General features: G+C 39.5%; 1 protein-coding gene across 3 annotated transcripts in view; it reads left to right on the plus strand.

Moving 5' to 3' along the window:
- The window catches only part of KCNQ3 (potassium voltage-gated channel subfamily Q member 3), a 183,475-nt gene that overhangs the window by 135,397 nt on the left and 25,159 nt on the right, over window positions 1-22,919 (plus strand). For all 3 annotated transcript variants that reach the window (XM_015856359.3, XM_015856358.3, XM_015856360.3), the window contains exons 2-8: window positions 12,367-12,457; window positions 14,212-14,338; window positions 15,637-15,809; window positions 18,028-18,183; window positions 19,715-19,825; window positions 20,959-21,054; window positions 22,315-22,409. In XM_015856359.3, coding sequence (XP_015711845.2) covers window positions 12,367-12,457; window positions 14,212-14,338; window positions 15,637-15,809; window positions 18,028-18,183; window positions 19,715-19,825; window positions 20,959-21,054; window positions 22,315-22,409 — 849 coding nt within the window. The remainder of the gene's footprint in view (window positions 1-12,366; window positions 12,458-14,211; window positions 14,339-15,636; window positions 15,810-18,027; window positions 18,184-19,714; window positions 19,826-20,958; window positions 21,055-22,314; window positions 22,410-22,919) is intronic.

A 22,919-nucleotide genomic window follows, 5' to 3' on the forward strand; every position in this document is an offset into this window, starting at 1 on the left:
GCAAAATTGTGAGTGAGACCTATTTGACCCAATCACTTTGGGCACTTTTTCCAGATAGATCAACAGACACTTCCAATACATGTCATCTCATCCTAAAGCAGACTCCTAAAATAGGCTAGGTGAGTCATTCTTCTAGGGCCTACAGTTTTCTGCACTGTTTTAAATGGAGCCAGACACACCGAGGTTACAGTGGTGATGTCTGCTGTAGGCTGAGATGAATCCCAGCCTATGTTCCAAGTGCATCTGGCCTGATTTTTATTGAATCAAAATGCAAGCAAAAACCTTAAATGGCAAAAGGGAAAGCTGAGCTGCAGCATTCATTGAAGCCAATGAAAATGCTCACATTGTTTTAAAGGCAATTTGAACTGATCTCCAATACAGAAATATTGTCCAATTTATTCCTAACCTTTCTTTTTTGTGTTTAAATTTTAGTTTATTCCGAAACTTTCATTTCTTGTTTATTTAAACTACGGACTGTTCTGAGTAAAGAGCAAACTTCAGAGCCACTGTGGGACAGTGTTGCTGGTAAGCAGTTTATCCATGTATGATCAGAGCTCTGACATACTGGAGGGACTGTTTGATTCATTCTTTACATCTTCCACCCAGGAAAGATTTATTCCTAGCGTTCACTTACTGATGGTTTATTTTGTCATGTGGCAAATGTGTGACCCCATCCCTGGAGATGCCCTGGTGGAAGGAAGAAAATCTGACTTACCATAATCTTTAGAAGTCTTTTTCAGACACCACTGTTGTCTGGAAGGTCAATAAAAAAATCCGCATTCATAGTGTTACTGTGACAACTATTTGGGCTCAGCAAAAGGGAAAAGCTCTGTATGTTTGATGAAAAATCCCTCTGTCATCTCAGTATTTGGAACCAGCAGAGGCCTTGTAAGCTGTGAGCATCAGCACTGTTGCTTTCTGCTTCAGGCTTTCTGCTTTTGTCCACAAGATGAGATTCAGCTTAATCAGATTAAGATATTGCATTTAGGCATCTAAATATTTGTGTGCATACATCTGAGTTAAATATCTACAGTCCTAGAAAATCTAAATAGTTATTGGAATCAGAGGAACTCAGACAGTGGTTCAGCTCATTTAATGAGCTCTGTTGGCTTGTGGTGGTCAAATCTGTCATTTTGTCACCAGAAAATGGATTTAACTCTCCAGTCTTACACATTCATTATAACATTGACATTCCAGCCCCTCTCTACATTGATCCCACAACACAAAGAGGTGGGAAAGCTTACATTCAGAAAATCCTATGGATGCTGAATAAAAATAGGAAAGCTATGTCAAGGCTGTGTCACACTGTGCCCAACATTTTCCTTTTCAGAGGACCTTCCTTCAGTCAAACCAGCTGTTCCATTTAAGAGAGAACTGAATGAAGATTCATCTTTGAGGATATAAACATATAAGTCTCAATAGAGCTGCTTAGTGCAGACCTAACTGCTTTGCTAGATTGAATTGTTCATGCAGAACTTCTCATTACAGCAAATTGAGTTTTATTTTTTCTGAGTGTACTTACGTATGCTGAATTCTGTTCTGTTTCAGATGGCTTCACTAAATTGAGCTCTTTCTTCAGAGAAAAACAAATAAAAACGTTCCCTTCCATATTGCCATTTTATTTTATTTTTTTTCTGAAGGTTTGATAGGATTGTCTGTATTTGAGACTGTCAGGTTAAATAGGGATAATGTAATCCTAGATATTAACAAGTCAGTTGAACAAAAGGGCCGTCATATTTAACAGCATTGTTACAGATGCTGGTGAAACACTTCAGGAATAAAATTGGGCAGGTCTGGAAGAGACTGATAACCTCCTCCAAAGACTTCAGACTTCAAATGAAATATCACATGCTTACAGATGATCATTCTGAATTTTGAATGCTGATTAATTGCCTATGGTAATTAAAAGCAGAAAAAAAATAGTTTAAAACAGCATCAAATTTACATAGGTACAAATACCATGTGCAATTGTTTGGTTTTATAAATCAGTAATGATGATACAATGACCTCTATGGTGCTTATCCAGAGTTCACCTTCAGGGAGGACGTGATTCGTTTGCCATGCAAAAAGAACTTATAATTTACTAATGACCTTGGAATAGAGGTGAAAACAAAGCATGTGTATCTCATCAGCTTTCTGTGCTTCAGCTGTTCCTAAGTTGACCTTAGTAGCTGTGTTAACACCACAGGTTTTCAGCCCACTTGGAGTTGCATGCACTTTAATGATCTTTCCTTTGGAGGTGAACATACTCTTGTAGACCCCTTTACTGATTCACTTTAAAGTTATTGATAGACAGTACCAACATATTCTCATTAGTTCAAAGATGAAATATTGGAAAATCACAATTATAAAGGATCTGCCTCAAAGCAAAATGTTGATACGCCTGTATGTTGGTACCCCTCACATTTCTCTCTGGACCACCTATCTTCGCATGTGTTAAACCACCAAGACAGCAGCTGACATTTGTAGCTGAATCCATTTATTATCCCTCTTGTTTCTTCTCAAGAAACAAGGAATGTGACAAGGAATGTTTTCATTTCTGCACAGTAAGAAACAGTATGCCCAGCTAGGATTGATGCTATTAGAAGACTATACTGCTCATGTCAGCATTGCTCAGTTTCAAGAGTCTGATCTTTGGTACTGACCTGATGCTCTCAGTAGATATAATGGCTCCCCAAAAGGGAAGAGCACTAGGACTTCAGTCCTGTGCACCCAGTGCACTATGAGACACTGCAGGGGATCTTTGGTGTGCACACAGGGTTGGTAAATATGGAACAGAACCTATCAGGCACCCTGTAGAGCCTCACAAGGATACCCATGGTTAGCTGATAGAAGTCCATGCCTTGAGTGAGACTCTGAATGAGACAGGAAACCTACACTGAAATATTTACAAATGGCTGTTATTATATGATATCTGAAAAATACGGAGACATCCTCAGTTATTCTGTAGAAAAAGATCTTCAAGAGTATTCTGTTTTATAGTACTCTGTGGCCACCCCCTTGCCTCCAGGTAGTACCAATTGTGGGGACTGGCAGGGGGGCAGAGCTGTGAAGCCTTGTTGCCCAACAGATCATCAGTGCCAAAGTACATCCTGCTTATCTAAGGAGCACGAATTCTGACGTAACAAAAGGCTTGTATCAGCAGCATCAAGTCAGATTGGAATCAAAATTGGGCTTGATTTGTAGTGAAGTTTGGTTATGGTACTTATTTCTTCTGTGTTAATTTCTGAATGCAAAGTAAACATTTCACCATTTGTTGGATCTGTAGCTGCTGTAACTTGAGTTTTACTCTTGTGTCTCTTAGCACAGATCCTTTCTCCTTTTTACTTTCTGTGAATAAAGTGAGAACAGCTCATCTGCTAGCTCATCTGCTTTGCATCCCACAATTTAATAAATTATTTCCCCAATGACTGATATGGGCTCATTCCACCGTACCACAGATTTGTGAATTGAACATAGACTATAGATCAGTTGGGTAAAACTGGTATGCAATGCTGTCACATAGAGTAAGATGCAGAGATGACTCTGCATTGTTCACTTATATAAAAATTAGAAAAAGCTCAAAAAGTCATCCTAGATTAAAAACAAAAATAAAGCAACCAAACAAGCAAATAAACAAAAACCTGCCACAGCACAGCAACGATATCACCCGTAATGGAAAACCCACTAAAATGGAGTGTATTGGCAATGTTTTTGTGGGATGAAGGTCATGTGTAGCCATGCTCCTTTTTCATTCTTAATTGCAAATCTTTAACTATGTAAGAATGTCCATTGGGAATGCTGTGACATCACTTTTTTTCCTCATTGTCCTGCTCCAGGAGAAAACTGAGCTCACTGCATAAAGTTCTCATGTTCCCACATTGAACTGAGTGTGTGGTGAAGGTTGAAATGGCACAAAGAAGAGTTCAAATTAGAAATTGCTTTTTCACTTGCTGACCCCACATAACCAAAAGTGTTAGATTAGGTTGGAAGTATTGGCTTTATCTATAAAAATATGCTCTTTTGCAATGTATTTTCCAAAATAGAAAATATATATATATACTGTCAGAGCTCCAAAATGGGTTAAAGTAGAGGGTGAAAGAGTAAAGATTCTCTTTTCACCTCACTCTAAGAATCAGGCTAGCTGCCAAATCAGTTATCACTCCCCTGACTACAAACCCTGTATTAGAGACTACAGAGGCCGTGCAGAATGGTATATTCTTGATGTTAGAAATTCGCTCCCAGATATATTGCTTGTGGAGAACATAATATATTTGTCACGAGCACCTGTCAGAAAGGGGAATCTGGTCAAGTGAAAGAAAGAATGGGTAGGTTGTTTTACTATTAATTTTCCTTTGTCCTCTACAGTCTTTTGATTTTCAGTGATATCAAATGGAAAGGCAGAAAATAATACAGCAGTGTGCAATCAGTGCAAATGACAGGACAATGAGCTCAGAAGTTTCTCCACCAACATGTTACTTGAAGCTCACTAAAAAATCACTGGGAGCATATAACGTTCCTTTCTTCCTTTCTAAAGAAACTGGAAGGGTTTGTGAGGTACAGGTGCATGTCTGTGTGAGAAATGTGAACTCCTGGGTGTCAAAATTTGTTGCTTTTGAAATCGATCTACTTGATCTTCATCTCTCTGGACACAGCAGCACTGATGAGGTTTAGAAAGGCACTTTCCTGGAAACTCAAGATCAGGATGTGTAACTGGTGACATGGATGATTAATGTTCTTACCTCAGATTCCTTATATACTATAAATTCACTTCACTTTGTTACAGAAGTCTGGATATTTGATAGCTGAATTTTGGTCTGACTTTGAAATGTCTCACACCCGTACTTCACAAAATTTAGCTGAAACCAATGGATAAATGTTGAAGTTTAACTTCAAATAACTTCATACCATTTTTTTAATATTTTTTTTTAATGTCATTTGGAGAATGTTTTAACCATTTCTGAAACTGATTTGATTTGCTGTGCTGCTGGGTAATGCAGTTAAGCTGTGTGGTGTTCCTGCTTTGCTGTGCTGCATGGCCTGCCATGCTTCATGGTCTGCGTGTCTCAACTCAATTAGCAGCATGCTGCTACAGAGAGATAAGCCTATGGACAAGCATACTAGTCATGGCAGATAAAAGGCCTAAACAACAGTTCAGTTCAGTGTCATTGCTTTTTATAAAAATAGGTTGTAAAGCCAGTAACAGAACCACTCAGAATTTAGTTGCAGCAGTCAGAGGCTTTTCCATCTTTATACAATCCATAGGAAGGCAGGAGATATCTATCTCCTCGATAGCTAATGCTGTTACTGCTTTCCCTCTTTCTGCAGTCTGCCCCACGTCACTCATGTTAAGATACCTAGGCTTTTTCCTGTACTGTATGTATGCTAGAGCTTTCTGACATCTATAATACTTGTCTCAAAGACAATACAAGATAGTAATGGGTTTTTGGTGGATTACTCTTGTATTCCAAGCTGAGAACAATCTGACAGGGTTTTCTCTGGCTTTCTATTTTGCACTTGTGCAAAATGTGACAATCCAGTGTTCTGGAATATCATATAGAGCAGAAGATCCACAATGTTGGAGTTCATTGTATATGACTTTGCTGACCCAGAGTATTTTGTATCAGCATGCTAGGCTCTTTAAGGAAGCTGTCAAAGATGATTTAAAAAGGGTGAATTAAAGTGATACATTACAGCAAAATGTTTTATCAGCGTACTGGAAAAAATGGCAACAAGACCATTAGGCCTTAACCAGACTTTCTGCTTGTACATGGAAGAAAGAAGGACTATCTGATTTACAAGTTGTTCTTCAGAGTCTTAAATGCAATGCTATGAAGCACAATTTTCCTTTCCTAAGTTTTCCTTTTTAAAAGCTTTCCAAACTTATGGAAACTTTAGTAAGGTCTTTTCGGAGCAATTCCTGCCATTGCAGAAGCCATGGTCACGAAAGAGTCTTTTGGCATGAATATGACTCAGTCTCCTACCATTAATAGTCCCCATTTCTGTTACCAATAGACTTGTGTCATTCTGGGCTACCACGTAATTGCTGGACCTGCTAGCCTGTTACTAAGACAGAGATTTCTCCTTACTTCCTCCAGTGTTTCTTCTAGCTTCAAGTGGAGATTCTTCCTCTGTCTCTCCCACTGAAGTGGAGCAAGAGTGAAGTTCAGCTTGTTCAATGTGGCATTCTGTGCTCTCGCTGTATGGTGGCACTGGGACAGGGACTCAAGCAGAAAGCTGTGAACATGAGTGTATTCAGCAGAATTTGTGGACACAGAGAAAGATCAGTGCAAGAGGTACAAGAAGTAAAATATTAAATAATGTGTGTTTTGAACCCTGAGAAGGTTGGGTGTGAATTCTCCATAGAGTTGATCTCAAATATCTGGTAATTGCTTCCTTCCTTTTTTTTTTTTTTTTTTTTCCCTCCTGGTATTAAATATCCCAACTCAACCCTCCTATTAGCAACCATAAAACGATCAGTGCAAGATACTGCAGATGTACTGTGAAAACTGAAATTTGGATGCAGAGAAAAAGGTGGTGGGTGGGAATAAGAAGCAACTGAAGGAAGTGTGAGAAAAGATCCAATTTTAATCTTTATGGGTCAAAGCCAATAATTGAAAGAAAAATATGAAGTTTGAGGAATGCTTGTGAGAAGCTGATACCCTGATTTTAAGAACATATTTTATTGGGAACTGAACATCAAAACAATTATGTAAAACTTTACCATATTTTCCAAATTTAGTCTTAGGTAAATCCATTAGCATTTACCAGGTGGTAGAAAAGAATTAAGCTAGATTGCAGACATAGAATCATAGAATTATGGAATGGCCTGGGTTGAAAAGGACCACAATGATCATCCAGTTTCAACCCCCTGCTATGTGCAGGGCTGCCAACCACCAGACCAGGCTTCCCAGAGCCACATCCAGCCTGGCCTTGAATTCCTCCAGGGATGGGGCATCCACAACCTCGTTGGGCAACCTGTTCCAGTGTGTCACCACCCTTTGTGTGAAAAACTTCCTCCTAGTATCTAACCTAAACCTTCCCTGTCACGGTTTAAAACCTTTTCCCTTTGTCCTATCACTATCCATCCTTGTAAACATCCATACCGCCTCCTGTTTATATGCTCCCTATATGCAGGTTTTAAGGAAAATAAGAAAGGACCAAATGAAGTTAAGCAGAAAAATTTTAGATTCAACTGAAGATTTGGAGAGAGAGGAAATTCCAATGGATTTGCAAGAAATGGCACTGCAAATCTGAAAGCCAATGCAAGTCTATGCACTGTTGCATAAGAGGTGATATCTTAGTAGTAAGTGTGTATGACTCTGTCCTTTCCAGACCTTGGATTATGATCTTGTAAATGTGATTCTGGACAAGATGTAGTTGTGATACTGAAGTTGCAGCAAAGGAATTCAGAAAAACCTGGTCATGTAAGAAGTGTTTTGGTAAAGCTGACAAACTAATTCTTTCAGTAGTAAAATCATATACATATTTGTAATTAAATCCAAAACCAGGCTGAATATAAGGGGTGGCATTCAGCTGATTTATGCAGTAAACAATTCCATAGAATATAATAGAATAGAAGAGGAGAGGAGAGGAGAGGAGAGGAGAGGAGAGGAGAGGAGAGGAGAGGAGAGGAGAGGAGAGGAGAGGAGAGGAGAGGAGAGGAGAGGAGAGGAGAGGAGAGGAGAGGAGAGGAGAGGAGAGGAGAATATGGAGGGGAATTTCAAAAATCAAGTCCAACTGCTTGACTGCTTCAGGGCTGACCAGAAGTTAATGTAATAGGCATGGGACATCAACCAGCTCTCTAGGAAGCTTTTTCCACTGTTTGACCCTCACCTTCACATAGGAGCTAATCATTACAGAATTTTCTTTCAGATACAGAGAATACATTGCCTCTGTAGGTGCTTCTTACCAGCTTGAGCTGTCTACTTCAAGATAATGAGTTGAACACTAGGACTGTATGTTCCTCTCTATTAACTCTAAGTGTGCTCTAGGTATGTGATTGCAGATGTCTGTAGTGAGCCCTAAAACACATCTCACTGTAGGAGACAATACAAGACTCTTATCAGTGTAACTGCTAGTTTAATTAACATGTGTTGTGGAAAAGAACTATACAAAAATCAAACATACTGCATGTAAATGTATGCTCAAGAAAAGTTTTGCAGACAGATTGTGTTGTAAAGGCAAAGATCTTCACACAGGACTAAAAACTGCCAAGATGATGACAGATGCAAACATTATTTGACCTGCCTATGATGTTTCTGATCCTCATGACAGCTATACTTTGGAATAAGTTATAGGCAAATCACTATATGATCTGCTCCTAAAATTCGATGGAAGAGGTGCTGAATGGGATACATGAAAAGAACCAATGTATAGAAAAAATGTAAAAGATCTCAGCTATATCAGCATCATTTTGGTTCATATGAAAACAGACACAGAAGAAATACTTAACGAATCTGAAACATTAAAATAAATCAGAATTTATCAGCAAAACAATCCATGATGTTCATCCAGGAAGAATCAGTTTCATAACCTAGCATGGTCATAAATTATTTTTTTCTTTCCTGGAAGAAGTACATATTGTTTTTGGAAGATTATTTTTAATACTCCAGAATAGTATGATTTGAAAATATGAATGTTAAATGTGATCCTCAATGGCAAGAACATTTATTACTTCGAATAGCATATTAGTTGTGACAGTGACAAAAGAACACTGCCATTTGGTGGTCTGTAAATTACACATCCACCAAAATAACCAAGATTTTAACAATAATACTGCAAATATAGGTACAACTTACTGGACCATAAAACATTACATGAAATGATAGCAAGTTTAATTTTTAAAAACTGAGGAGGTAAATTCAAATCTTTATTTGTCATATCTGAATTAGTCTAGAGGTACAGACTGCCATCTGCTGAGACACTTCAAAAAGTCTGGGCTTCTGAGGACTGAATTTTTATGATTAAAGTTGATTTTTATGCTGTTTCTTTCTTCTAACCTTTAGGGCTGTATGTCTCTTCATAGTATCACTGTAACTGTGTGTAAATTTCAGATGCTTCCTCTGATTCCCCGCGTCACTGTTTGCCTTTCCTCTCATCATCCTCTGTGGTTTCAGTGCTCTGAGTCACCTATTCCAATGCTGCAGTCAGACTCAACCACTAGACCCACACTTCTGCCTTTTAAAAGATGAGAATAGAAAACACAGACTCAGGTTCTGTCCTATTGCCATGGGAAAATACAGACTGAGCAACAGCCAAGCAAGTTCAAGTCTTTCTGATTGCTTAGTAACCATATAAGCAAAAAAATGGGCATAGGTAACACTCTTGATGAATATATGATTGTTGTCTTTTCTGAGCGAAGGGGGCTGGTGAAAAAAAAAACAACAAACAACATGATACCTTTGTAGCATCTGTTATAGAAAGAGAACTTAAGAAGTCTTCTGGGCTTTGTAAACACCAAGATCTGAAAAGAAACAAAACAGGCTGCAGGGAAACTGGTGGTTTGCGTAGCACGAACAGAGATATTAAAATTCACAGAGTGCTCTGAACACGGTCATCATTTTAGATGCTAAATGAGGATTGCTGAGATGTGGTTTGATTAACTTGCAGTGGGTGTTTATACTTTGGAAGCAGGGTGGGAGTAGGAAATCTGATGCTTCCAAGATGGATTTCATTTACTTGTCACAGCACAAGCTTTTCATCATTGTGCACCTTGGATTACTGTAGAAGGAGCAGCCTGGCTCTGTGGGACGTGGGTTTTGGGGAGATTGTGTTCAGCTCAGCAGTCAAACCTCAAAAGGGAATTTTCTGGACTGCATTCACATAATTCTTAAAGCTGGGGGTTCAGATTATGTTCTGTGCTGGGACTGAAATCATTTTTGGTGACTTATGATCTCCAGTCTCACCCTCCCACCCTCTTTTTCCATTTCTGTCTTCCACGATCTGTTATTTTTGCAGGTGGGCTCCTGCTTGGAGGAGCGTGGGCTGCGCTGCAGAGCAATCGAGCAAGAAGCACCCCTTGCCCATTGGTGTCAATATTTATTTGGTTGTTAGTGAACAAGGAAAAGATTTTTCAACACAGCGAGACTCATTTTCTTGCACATCAAATATAGGAATACGATCACCTGAACAACGCCTGCAATTCGTTTGTTTCACGTGGAGGGGAAAGAGGGTTGAGCAGGATTCTTCTGGTCTGTGGTGTGCTGGTACCCTCTAGTGGTAAAATGGCAAGCATTTTTAGGCTACCGAGCTTCTGTCTTTTTGAACCAAAATCTGCACATCATCTTTATATGACAGTGCCGTTCTGTTTCATTATAATGTGAATTCACATCTGAAGTTTAAGCAGCTGATAATGTAATTTCCTTGGACTGTTTTCAATGTGATTCACCTTTCATTAAATCATTTGAATGGTACCTGTGTGCTACTGGGTGACACAGTGTAAAGAAATGACTGCAATGGATATCATCAGGTAGCTAAAGCTCAAGCTTCTAATTGGAGAATTTGTGATGGTGCCACTGTACTGGCTGTAACTTGTTAAATCATAGTTAATTTATAGCTAGTTGAAGGAATCGCATTTTCTTGGTTGAGTTAGTATCATTTTGCTTCAGGAGGTGCAGGAACTGTGAGTCTTGAGCAGCTAATGGGCTACTGACTTTATGACTGCAAGCTGGGGACAGCAAGTTATGGTATGACAAAACCAGCTTGAGGGTATGGCAAGAACTTCACAAAGGTACTAAGTTAACTGCTTACTGTCTTGACTGTACCACTCATGCGGTTATAGGTTGATGGTAAATTACCTGTTATGGTCCCAATGGCTGTTTCCTGTCAGCCACATAACCCTTCCTCCATAGGATATCTGGTGAGTGGGAGAAGGAGAAACATGTCAATGAAATCCAGAGTGAGTCAGCATGAGCAAATCAATGTATTATCTGTTCTAACCTTTCTTAAAAGGGCGGATCTGAAATTTTCCGAGTGATTATACTGGCATAGAAATTTCAAACTGAACAACCCTCTGGGCCAGGAAAACTACGGCATCATAACACTTCAGGGTTTGCTGGGAGGTGTTTCAATGTTGTCCATTCCTTGCATGGAAGTATTGTCAGGGTATGCTCTTTTAGCCCCATGTTTCCCCATACACAAAAGAAACAAATACCCATGATAGATTAGAGGAAACATATCCAAGCTGAGCCTCTGTAGTCGTCATTCTCCCTACCTCCACATGTATACTGGACTCAGTTCATTTCACACAGTGAAACAAAGTGTAGGTTTACTTAGCAAGATATGAAATGGCACTTCAGATTGAATGGGTATCAGATTGAAGTTCAGAACAGGAATTGCACAGTTCAAGTCTTAACAAGATTTTTTTTTCCTCCTGGATGATTTCAGTGCCTAATGCCTGTCATTTCTTTGATGCAGTCTAGCAAAAGATCTGGAGCGTTTATGGAGATGTCCTTTCCATTTATTCACTAAGCTATGACGTATTTCCATGCCCACCTTCCCCTCTGCTCCTGTGGATCCGATTTGAGAGCACATTCAAAGTGCCTATGAACTGGATACATCAAGTACTAGAATATGAGCTTACCCCACGCTGCTTCACAGAAATCTCTTATAAGACTCCCTTGTTTTTTTTCCAGCCTATTTATCTATAGAAGATTTTTCATAGCTTGAACCCGGGAATAGTTTTTTAAGCAGATCAACATGACTTCAGATTGGACTGGATTGGATTTACCAGCTGTGGGAGTTAAATTTTCTGTCAAATTTCTGAGTTCTGGGTCTTCACAGACAATAGCACAGACGCAGTGATTTATCACATACTGGGTTTATTGGAGAGCAGAACTTTACCCTCTCCATTGTTTCTCTTTCAAGCTTTTTCATCTTTTCATCTCCATAGAAATGAGTGCAAAAAGAGAAGTGAAAAAAAAAAAAAAAAAAAGAAAAAGAAAAGTGGTGTGGGTTTCAAGGGAGAGTTTGTTCCGTTGCTGTATTGTATTGAAGCATTTACTGTTTCTCTGGTCTCAGCATGTGCCAGGTAGATTAATTTCACTGCAACCACAGTGTCTTTTTATGAAGCACACAGAACATCAGCTTGGAATAGACCTTCTGAGCATTACATATCTTATAAATCCCTTCCTGACGTGCAATGCTATCTGTTTTCTTCCTGAAGAATGCAACAGAGTTAATTAACATATGTTTGTCTGGGAGTCATTTTGATGGAGGTTCTTGCTATCATTTGTTGACTTCACAGTCCCCCTTGGTCTTTCTGAAAGTCCACTCCACTGCTTACCGATCAGAAGTACCTATCTCCTATAACTAAATAAGCAGCATCTCCCACGCAGATACAGAGCAGTAACATTCTCTTGGCTTCTCCTTTTTGTTTCACTCCAGGTTTCTGATTGTTTTGGGGTGTTTGATCTTAGCTGTCCTGACAACTTTCAAGGAGTATGAAACGGTTTCGGGTGACTGGCTTCTCTTGCTGGTAAGTAGTCTGAAGCCAGTGTGTCACCCTGCTAATGTCCCTGAACAGAAGTCAGCTCCATCAGCAGTGATAGAAACTTGTTCTGCATGCAGTACAATTTCTTCTGTTGGTCCCAGGATGGTGACTGTGCTTTTACACATTGCAGAGTTCCCAGTCCATTGTCAACATCAACTGAGTATAAAGGACGAAAGAAAGACAATTAGCCTGAGATTTTTAAATAGTGAGTTTTCAGTACTTCCCCAGCAGTTCTCCCTCTGAAGTACCATTGAATCTCCTATTGATCAGATTAGAACTCAACACTTTTGAAACCTCAATTTTTGAGGATCTCTTAATAATAGTGATTTATTCCATAGTATTTTTTCATTTCCAGCCTTTTTCTGTTTTTGTTTTTTGATGAATGCCCTTAGAATTGGACTCAAACTTGTGCCTGATAATAATGTAGTTGCAACTGTTCAAAGCAATGTCTCTGTTATCCATGAAAGAGAGAAAGGTACTTGGAGAAAATAAATGTATTCCTGTCTCTGAGTTTTCAGCATGTATATTTTATTAATGCTGGATTCATACTCAAGACTATTTGTGTAGGAATCCTATTTGGCAAAAGGAGAAAAAAAAATAGGAAAAGCTCACTAAGTATAAACATGGCATATTAATCATTTTATGAAAATGACCCAAACTCCCATAGCTGTCATGAAATAGAAAGTGGTCTGTCTCACTAACCGTAGTCTTGTGGAATAGCAGTTCTAGGAGAACCACGTGGTACTTCCAGGATCTCAGTTTCCATTTCCCTTTATACACCAGAGGCAAGTAGATGTGGATAAGAATTAAATGCCAAGAGGCTTAGAAGGTCATTTCTCCTTGCAAGTTTATTCTTAAAAAGCAGCTGTAAGAAAACACCTTCACCTGCTAGGGAATCTGAATCTCACTTTTGTCCCTGTTACTGCACTCTGAGCCATCCATTCACATTTGAGAAAGCCTGGGGTAATTTCTCTTCTCCTGTGTCTGCTTTCTTATGGCTCTGAGCAGTTTTCAGAAGTGGACAGCAGCTGCAGGTACGAGTATTAGAGAAAATCCTCCTTTCCTCTTTATCTCGTATTTCCGGAGGCCCCATGATGTTATTGTTCCGTCTCCTTCAGTCCCTTTGGAGAATTAATCTCCTCATTTCCTTCTTATGCCTAGAAAAGCTGAAAAATTACCCAGACATTAATCACAACAGAAAATCCTGTTTTTCTTTGCAGAGAAACTGAGAGTGATAATGTATGTTTTAAATTTGTCATATATATGTCTTTATACATATGCCTTAAATATTACCATATGAATACACTTGCTCCTGTCCTTTTCTCTTCAGACACAGTTCCATGAAAGAGCTACTGGTACATAATCCCACTGTAGGTGTACTGTGCACTGGGCACTTTGCAGTCACCACATATGTGTTCTTATTTCATAATAACAAACAGCAGTAGTTTTGTTTTTTTGAAATAATTTCCATCAAGGCAAGGTAAGCATTTCACATAAATCCAATAGGAAGAGCACATCCTACACACAGATTACTTCACAAGCTGTAACACTATGTCCCACTTTGCCTTGACTCTCATCAAGTTATGTTCTTTACCCTGCTTTCTTCCTCTGTCTCTTTCTCATCCCTCTCCTCAACATTTGCACCTCAGTTTGAGTCTCTGTTTGCTTCATCTATTGCCGTGCATACAGAGCTACTGCAAAATTCAAGTCTAACAGTCTCATTTTTGTCTTTAATGCAGGAAACCTTTGCCATTTTCATCTTTGGAGCAGAGTTTGCCTTAAGGATCTGGGCTGCTGGGTGTTGTTGTCGCTACAAAGGATGGAGAGGGAGACTGAAGTTTGCCAGAAAGCCTCTGTGCATGCTGGGTAGGCACATATGCTGTACTTCTGTTTTTCTTGTTAGGTCCTTTTCCTTCTGAGCCACATTGGAAGGATGTGCAAATACCAGTGAAAGGCAGTACAAAGAGCACCAAAGTTAGACCAGCCTTTTGTGCTAGGAACTGTGTCCTGCTTATTGGTAATACCTGGCAATAAGAATTAGTTTAAGATGTGCTTGGGTGGTTGGCCAATGAAAAAAAAATCAATCCTTGTATGCTCCAAATACATTTTTCTTGTCCTGAGCCCAACTGTTTTTTTCTGAAGTTCATCACATAATGTACACTATCCATCTTCAGTTTCAAAGCCCTTCAGACCCTAATGCTATGCTATCTTTCATATTCACGTGCTGTATGTTACCTTTATAATGCTGGTCTGAATTTAAAAACATTTATCTTTGTGATTTCTCCCATTTTATCTTTTAATTTTGGTAGGCATTACCTACAACTAGCCTTGAAGCTACTGATTATCCACTTTTGCCTGAGCACTGGTCATTCATATACACATTCATTCATTTTATTTTGGTTTGTTATTGACACTAGTTGGTTTTCAGAATGTATGAAAATGAGTAACTCTGAAATCCATCTGGTACCCCCCTTTTTGGCTGGAAATAAATTATTAAGACAATTTTAAGAATGAGTGCCCAGAGAATGTTTTTTAAATCCTTTGGTAATACTTGTATGTCATTGACAACTGAGGTGAATCCAGGCAGAAGGAGAAGGGAGGTGGGGAGGGGGGAGGCGGACAGGAAAAAGAAACAAAAACAGCAAAACACACAAACAGAGCAATCAACAAGGAGATACAGTGTGATGCGAATTTTGGATTTCCTTGGTCCATCAGTGAATTGGCACAGTGAGTGCTCACAGAGATTTAAATAGGAAAACTCAGCCAAAAGAACTAAAATACACGTGTACCAAAAGAAAAAAATCTTATCTGATGACCTGTAAGTCTGTGTTCTCTGTGGCCTTCTTGAGGGACATAAGAATTCAGGTTTATGTGATTTTTTTTTTTCTGTCAGCATTAGGACACTGTTTCCGTGCATCGCTATGCTAGCTCAGCCAGTGTTTCAAATACAGTGCATTGATCTGTAAATAGATTACAGGGCTCTCTGTTGGGTTCTGTGCATGACTCTGTGCTCAAGGTGCAGGTACCTGTTTAATTGGCGTGAGGAGGCCTTTTCAGGCAGCTTTAAAATTTGCCTAGGGAAATTTGCAGCGCAACCATATGGGATTAAGGACTGAGTGATGCGGCCACTTTTGTTGGCAGGCTTTGTTCTTTTCACCTTGCAGATATCTTCGTGCTGATTGCTTCAGTGCCAGTGGTTGCTGTTGGGAACCAGGGCAACGTTCTGGCCACATCGCTCAGAAGCCTTCGCTTCCTTCAGATCCTGAGGATGCTCCGAATGGACAGACGAGGTGGCACATGGAAACTTTTAGGATCAGCTATTTGTGCACATAGCAAAGTAAGTGAGGAGCTTGCAAGACTCAGCTGGGGCCCTGGGGAGAAATACTGAAGTGGAAGAGAGGGGATGCATAAGTGCAGCAGTGCCTTAGGATTATTTCTAGCAATAATAATCATAGAATCATAGAATCATGTTGGAAAGCCTGCTAAGATCATCTAGTCTAATCATCAACCCATCCCCACTGGGACCACCAAACCATGTTTCTCAGTACCACATCTACATGGCTCTTGATCACCTCCAGGGATGGTTACTCCACCAACTCCCTGGGTTTCATCTTTTCAGCTTCATTTCCTTCTTCGTGATGTGAACCATTTATGCCTCTTGTTTTACTCTCTCCTACTCAATAATGATATTTGGAAGAGGCAAGTATGTGCATCTATTCTCACAGTCATTGCAACAGGAATTTTGTTATTACACAGACTGTGAGCAGGGACATCCTTTTAATAGTAAAGTACACTGAAATCTTTGACTGAAATGATACAGCCTATCTTTAGTGGCTTCACAGGTTGTGTGATCACCAGACAGAGCAGGACTCCAAAGGGATGGTAAAAGACTGGCTGGCAGAAATGTCATTTAGAGGGAGCTACTGGTAGAACTCCTCTTTGGAAGCTTGGGTCAGACAATACAATGATGCACACAGTGTGAATTTCTAAAATCATCTTGTCTCAGTCTAACTTCATGCTATAGTCAGACATTCTGTCTCACACCAAAAAAGATACAGTGCGCTTTTGCATTTTCAGCAAATATTATTACAAGTTTAAAACTCTCTGTCTCCATAAAAAGCCTTTAGATTAGATTTCTCATATGCACGTGGTGCAGAGAAACTGTGCTACATACTGGGTTGTTGTTTTTTTTTAATCCATGAATGACATTCCTGACATTTCAGGTTTTTTGAAGATTAAAATGCCAGCTGGCACAGCATAATTAGACTTTACTTCTTGGTAGTGGCTGATAGGGATACCCTCCTTCATTTCATACTAACTTCTGTTTCTTACCCATAAAGCTCGCTGCAAGTCAGGTGGCATATAAACACTTATGTCTAAAATGTTCCTCAGGAAACTGAGATCATGAAAGAAGTGTATGTGCTAAAGGCATTGTTTAGAAATTGTTTAAGTCTTCATAGCGTGGGATTTTTTCCCCATCTTTCCACACTGATTTCCCATCACCACCCTTTGGATCTCAGCTGAATGAGAAAGACACATAGAGGTTATGAGAAATTTGCTTCTCTGGAATATAGTAAAGAAAGTAAAGACACAATTTTATTAGCAAGGTTCACCAACAAATTGCCAACTGTGTTTTCCCACCAGAAATCAGCCATAAACATAAACAGACAAAATTTAGATTAAATGAGAGGGAAAAATTGTTTACTTAGAGGATAGTGAGGCACTGGCACAGGCTGCCCTGAGAAGTGGATGCCCCATCCCTGGAGGTGTTCAAGGCCAGAACTGATGGGGCCCTGGGCAGCCTGAACTGGTGAGTGGCAGGGGAGTTGGAGCTCAAGTGATCTTTAAGGATCCTTCCAACAGAAGCCATTCTATGGTTCTGTGAAAAAAAGGTGATGTCTCTAAAATCATTTCTGAAATTCTCAGCTACAACCCTTTCTTTGGTAAAAAACAATGATCAGAAAATGAATGAAAGCTGAATATTGACTTTTTACTGCTTGTGAACACCTTTTGCCCTGCTTCAGACCTTGCAGTTTTTAATTTGGTTCACTGCATCTCCCACCTCGATAGGATTAGGCACAAAATCCACTGTAGTTAATCCCTCTAAAGCAAGCTTAGATTTTGTTTTAACATAGATATTTTTAAAGGTACGTTCTTGTTGCATTATTCCATGCTGAAAGCAGACCTTGTAAGCTGCTTTGATATGCCTAAAGAGAAGAAACTACATTCTGTTGCTCTCTCAAGGTGAAGAGAGCAAAGCCATTGATTTGTGTGATAGAACCACTCCAGCCTGGGGCAAAAGGACTGAGAATGACTTAAGACTCAGGGTCAGGGATACAGTCCCATCATGGTGCAGCTAAGCTTTTAACCCAGCTTTACTTCAACTTCACTGCACCTTTGCCAGGAAGCACTGAGTTAGGCTGATGGTGAAATTGTGTGCAAGCTTCCAGTGACAGCTCTGCTATTGTCAGTGCTACTCTCCTGACAATTACACTGCCACTCTGGAATTTGAGTCAGTTTTCAGCCCTTTCATTGTCCATTTGATTCTTTTGCAGGAACTCATCACTGCTTGGTACATTGGGTTCCTGACACTCATCCTATCCTCGTTTCTTGTTTATCTGGTTGAAAAAGATGTGCCTGAAAAGGATGCTAATGGGGTGGAAATGAAGGAAGAGTTCGAGACCTATGCAGATGCATTGTGGTGGGGGCTGGTAAGTGAATCCAAAAATTTTTTACAATATTCTTAAAAATGCTGTATCTAAAAAGTATTGATGTTAGTGTCTACAATATAAGTGCTGCTAAATTTGTGTGAGTGGGATGCTACTGGTATAACAGCACTAATAGTAGGGACACCACTAAAATCAATTATCAGAATATATATCTCTATGGATATTTAGTCGGACATAGGCTCTTAGGTACTTAAAGCATACAGAGATATCAGTCTGTGCTCCTGAATTCTAGGAAGGCTGTTTTGGAGGAGGGTCTCTAAGTATAACTGCACTGGTAGAGCATATGCATAGGGGCAGCCAAGTTCTTACAGCAGTGGTGTCCACCTGATGAGAGCTGTATCCTTCAGCAAATGACAAAAATAGAGCTAGCACAAGGTCTGTTTTATGTTTTTTATGTTTACATGTTTTAGTAACATGTGACACAGGTCTGGGAAGTGTAGGTAGATGCTGATGGAAGTTAGATCTGTAAGGAGCCAATGAGACCCTTCTCCTGAGAATCTCTCTGCATTCATATATAGAAGGGTAGAAAGATGTCTTTGTTAAAAAAAAACAAACAAAAACATGTGTTGCTTGTGTCTTGTGTCTTACATGGAATTGACAGGAATCCCTCAAGGAATTCCATTGGTGGTAGAATGCTGATCAAGAGGGATTTTTAATACCTCTGTTCTTATATTGGTTTGCACAACTACTCATTTGATAATGTAAAATTATTGCCATCTTATGCAGAGAATTCTTCTTTTTCTTCTTTTTTTTTTTTTTTTTTTTTTTTTTTTTACTGCCAATAGTTATGGGAACAGACTGTATTGTACCGAATCTATGACTAAAATTCAGTGGCATTTTTTTATTCAGTGCAGTTCTTGTACATGGCAAGATATGTGGCATGGGAACTGGAACTAGATCCCTTCCAACCGAAGCCATTGTATCATTGTATGATTCCATGATTCTTCCTTCCATTCACCCTTTTTATTGCTAGCCAAAAGACTGTACACAGAATTGCTGAGTGTTTTCATATCCTTCTCTAGTAGGAAGTTCAGGTAGGGTCTCAATGGTAAGAAACATTCGTATTTTAAAAACAAGGATTAGTGGTTGTGTAGGAAAGGAATAAGTTTTCACAAAATTATCTTTGCTTATTAGTGACTGGGACTTAAGGAAGAGATAGCCCTGACCTGTTGATGCTCTGCAAACTGATAATAGGCAAGTTCCATTTCTAACTGTACACTGACAGCGGGAATGAGGTTTGGTCTTTGTGCCACATCTGTTCCCATTCAGTAGATGCATCCTAGAGAGGTAGCTGATTTAAGACTAAATCCATTCTCCCACATGCAGTGCCTCAGGACTACGATACCATGAAAAAAATAGAGTGGCCCATCATAAAGATTGTCTTTTAGATTGTCTTTTAAGAAGTTATGTGTGAGTGCCCATAGAGCTAATTGAGTGACACAAGTTTGAATATTTAAAACAGATTTGTTAGTTTTGTTTTACTTATGGGAAGGTCTGGTCATTCTGCCCACAGATCACCCTTGCTACGATTGGGTATGGTGACAAGACTCCTAAGACATGGGAAGGACGGCTGATTGCAGCTACATTCTCACTCATTGGAGTGTCTTTCTTTGCTCTTCCTGCAGTAAGTAACTTCTTTCTCCTCCCTTAGCCACAGCCCAGAGCTGTGTGCTTGCAAAAAGAGGATTAAGTGATCAAAACTTCCAGTGGAATCAAAACTTCTTAATAGAAGTGATTCAGACACTTCAGCTGGTCTGTATTAGTAAATAACATCAGTATGTTCTCTGCTTCCTGAAAACAAGTTGGATGCTGGTATCAAAATCCTTTATTCCCAACTTCATATGCAAAGTATTGTATATACTGTATATAATATGTCACCCTGATAATTTCTGAACCATTTGCGAACATTGTCTGAGAAAGTGCTAGTTGGCTCAGGACAGAACAAATCCAGCAGGTGAATGATCTTGGCAATCACAGGACAGATCTTGAGCTTGTACTCTAGCCTGCATTAGTTTACTGCTATTGACATAGCCACATAAGACATATTTTTAAAAGAATTGGGACCTACTCATCTAGGTTTGTGCCTACTTTACTGAGCTCTAATTATATGCAAGCCAAGGATCTATATTTGAGTGATCATCCCAGAGTGCAGGTCATTCTGTGCAACCTGGTGTACTGGGAGGTGATTCTATCTGTGGCAGAGAGTTGTACCCTCTCTGCCACACACCTCCCCCTACCGCACCTCCCCTATGAGGACAGGCTGAGGGAGTTGGGTTTGTTCAGCCTGGAGAAGAGAAGGTTGCGGAGTGACCTCATTGCAGCCTTTCAGTACCTGAAGGGAACTTACTCCCAGGACGAAAGTAAACTCTTCGAAAGGGCTGATAATAGCAGGACTAGGGGAAATGGTTTTAAGTTGAAGGAGGGAAGATTTAGGTTGGATGTTAGGGGAAAGTTCTTTACTAGAAGGGTGGTTAGGTCCTGGAACAGGCTGCCCAGTGAGGTTGTGGATGCCCCGTCCTTGGAGGTGCTCAAGACCAGGTTGGACGGGGCCCTGGGCAACCTGATCTAGTAAATGTGTATGTTTGGTGGCCCTGCTAGGCAGGGGGGTTGGAACTACATGATCCTTGAGGTCCCTTCCAACCCGGGTCATTCTGTGATTCTGTGATTCTGTTGTAACTAAATAATCCTTAAAGTCCCTTCCAACCCAAGTAATTATGTGACTTTATGATCAAATCTTTCATCACTCTATGCTTTCAGGGCATCCTGGGTTCAGGGCTGGCACTGAAGGTCCAAGAGCAACATCGTCAGAAACATTTTGAGAAAAGAAGAAAGCCAGCAGCTGAACTCATTCAGGTTTGCAGCCACTTCTCTCATTGAAGGTGTTGTTTATGAAGTTTTTTGCATGATGCAGCAAGGACCATTTCTTCCCTCATTTCAGATTCTCATTTCTTATTGTAGGATGTAAGAAGCTATATTTTTAAAAGAAGTAAAACTTCTCCCATTGAGCTAGATAATCCCATGGTCCTTGCAGTTCTCTTAGGAATCTCTTGATTTCCATAATGTCTTTTAGAAGAAAGGTGTCATTAGAAGAAAGACACCCATATTCTAGCTTCTGGAAAGCAACAAAATTCTGTGTCAGCATCATAGAATCACAGAAAATATGCTGTTGAAAACATTTTCTTTCAAAAATACAGGTTTTCTTAGTTCCTTTGAGAAGAAAATTTATGTGGAAATAAATTCATGTTGTTAGTAGTGTGGAAACAGCAACAGCAGTAACACAATAGACAGTGACCAGCTCAATCTAGTCAAAATGCGCAGATAGCATATATGGTTTGTAAAAGCTGAAACATGCCATTGGGTCTTCTGTTATGTTATTGGAAGATCAGAGGACTCAATGGGAAGTGTCATCTTAGCTCACTTGATCTTTTATTATGCCCTTTGTTGTGGGTTCAGAAATAAAATCACTTGTCTTGGGACTGACTAATTACTCAGCGCAGTTATGCAATGCATCTTGAGTGCAGTGAAGCAAATAGTAGCTTTTCCACAGCGGGACATAGAAGCTTTCAGTGATATCACATGGAAATGCTGGTTTTCATTACAAATTCTGTTCAGTAACAGAAAGGGTTGCAGGAATGAGCACCAAATGGAATTTACTGCTTAAATTTACTGCATATCCACTTAGCAGACAGCAAATTTAGTCATAAGTTATTTAACCTTGTGCTTTGAGAATTTTTGATTGAGCTCAGCAAAATGTCCTCTGATGGACTACCATTAGATAGTATCCAGTTTAATCACTTCTTGAAATATTGCAGAAGTTCAGCAGTCCTTGGTTTACTTTCAGGAGTATGCAACAGAAGAATAAAACCAGTTTAATCAACTGTAATGTCTTGTTTGTGCTGGTGGTACTTCCTGTTTTAATAACCTCCCCAGATCAGAAGTCAGTGTTAATAATCTTGCCATCTATTGACACTCATTTGGTATAACTCATTAATAATTCATTTCCACATAGTCACTCAGGTGAATCATTGTGGACTTTGAAATAATCTGGCTGTTTTCAAACTGAGGAATAGCCTTTCCTTATACTGATTATTGTCTTACCCTTGAAATCTCCAGGCTGCCTGGAGATACTATGCTACTAACCCAAACAGGATTGATCTCGTTGCTACCTGGAGGTTTTATGAATCAATTGTATCATTTCCATTTTTCAGGTAAGTGAATTGTGAATCTTTCCATCACCATTTTGTGTGAAGTTTAATTCAGGACAGGAAGTAATGGAGTTTTGTGTATAATGAAGATTTTGTAGGTAGCAGAGTGTTGCCAGTTACTGTTTTCCTGGTTGAAAGTAAAAAAAAATGCTTTGTCTTCTGGCTCCATGGACACATGGATAACTCACTTTGTGTCTCTCATGTTGAGGTTGAACAAAGGGGAAGGTTGCTTTGCAGTCAGCTTCCTTTTGTAAGACACTGGAGTTTATTGTCTGGAAATCCCAATTTCTCCCTCTGTAATTTTGATCATGAGAAAGTCTGAGCCACAGGCATATGTGCTGTTCACATCTTCTATGATGCAACTTTATATTTTAAGATGGGCTGTGCTGAAAATTCTTACTTTTCCCTCTCCAGTTCAACCAGTCTGAGAAATGTGTTATCACAGTGTTGATAATTGACACAAGAACACAATTAATACATGTTAGATGCTTATTTTTTGGAAATACTATTTGC

Source organism: Coturnix japonica, chromosome 2 (genome assembly GCF_054131305.1).
Source record: "Coturnix japonica strain WE chromosome 2, WE-NBRP24, whole genome shotgun sequence".
NCBI classification, from domain to species: domain Eukaryota; kingdom Metazoa; phylum Chordata; class Aves; order Galliformes; family Phasianidae; genus Coturnix; species Coturnix japonica.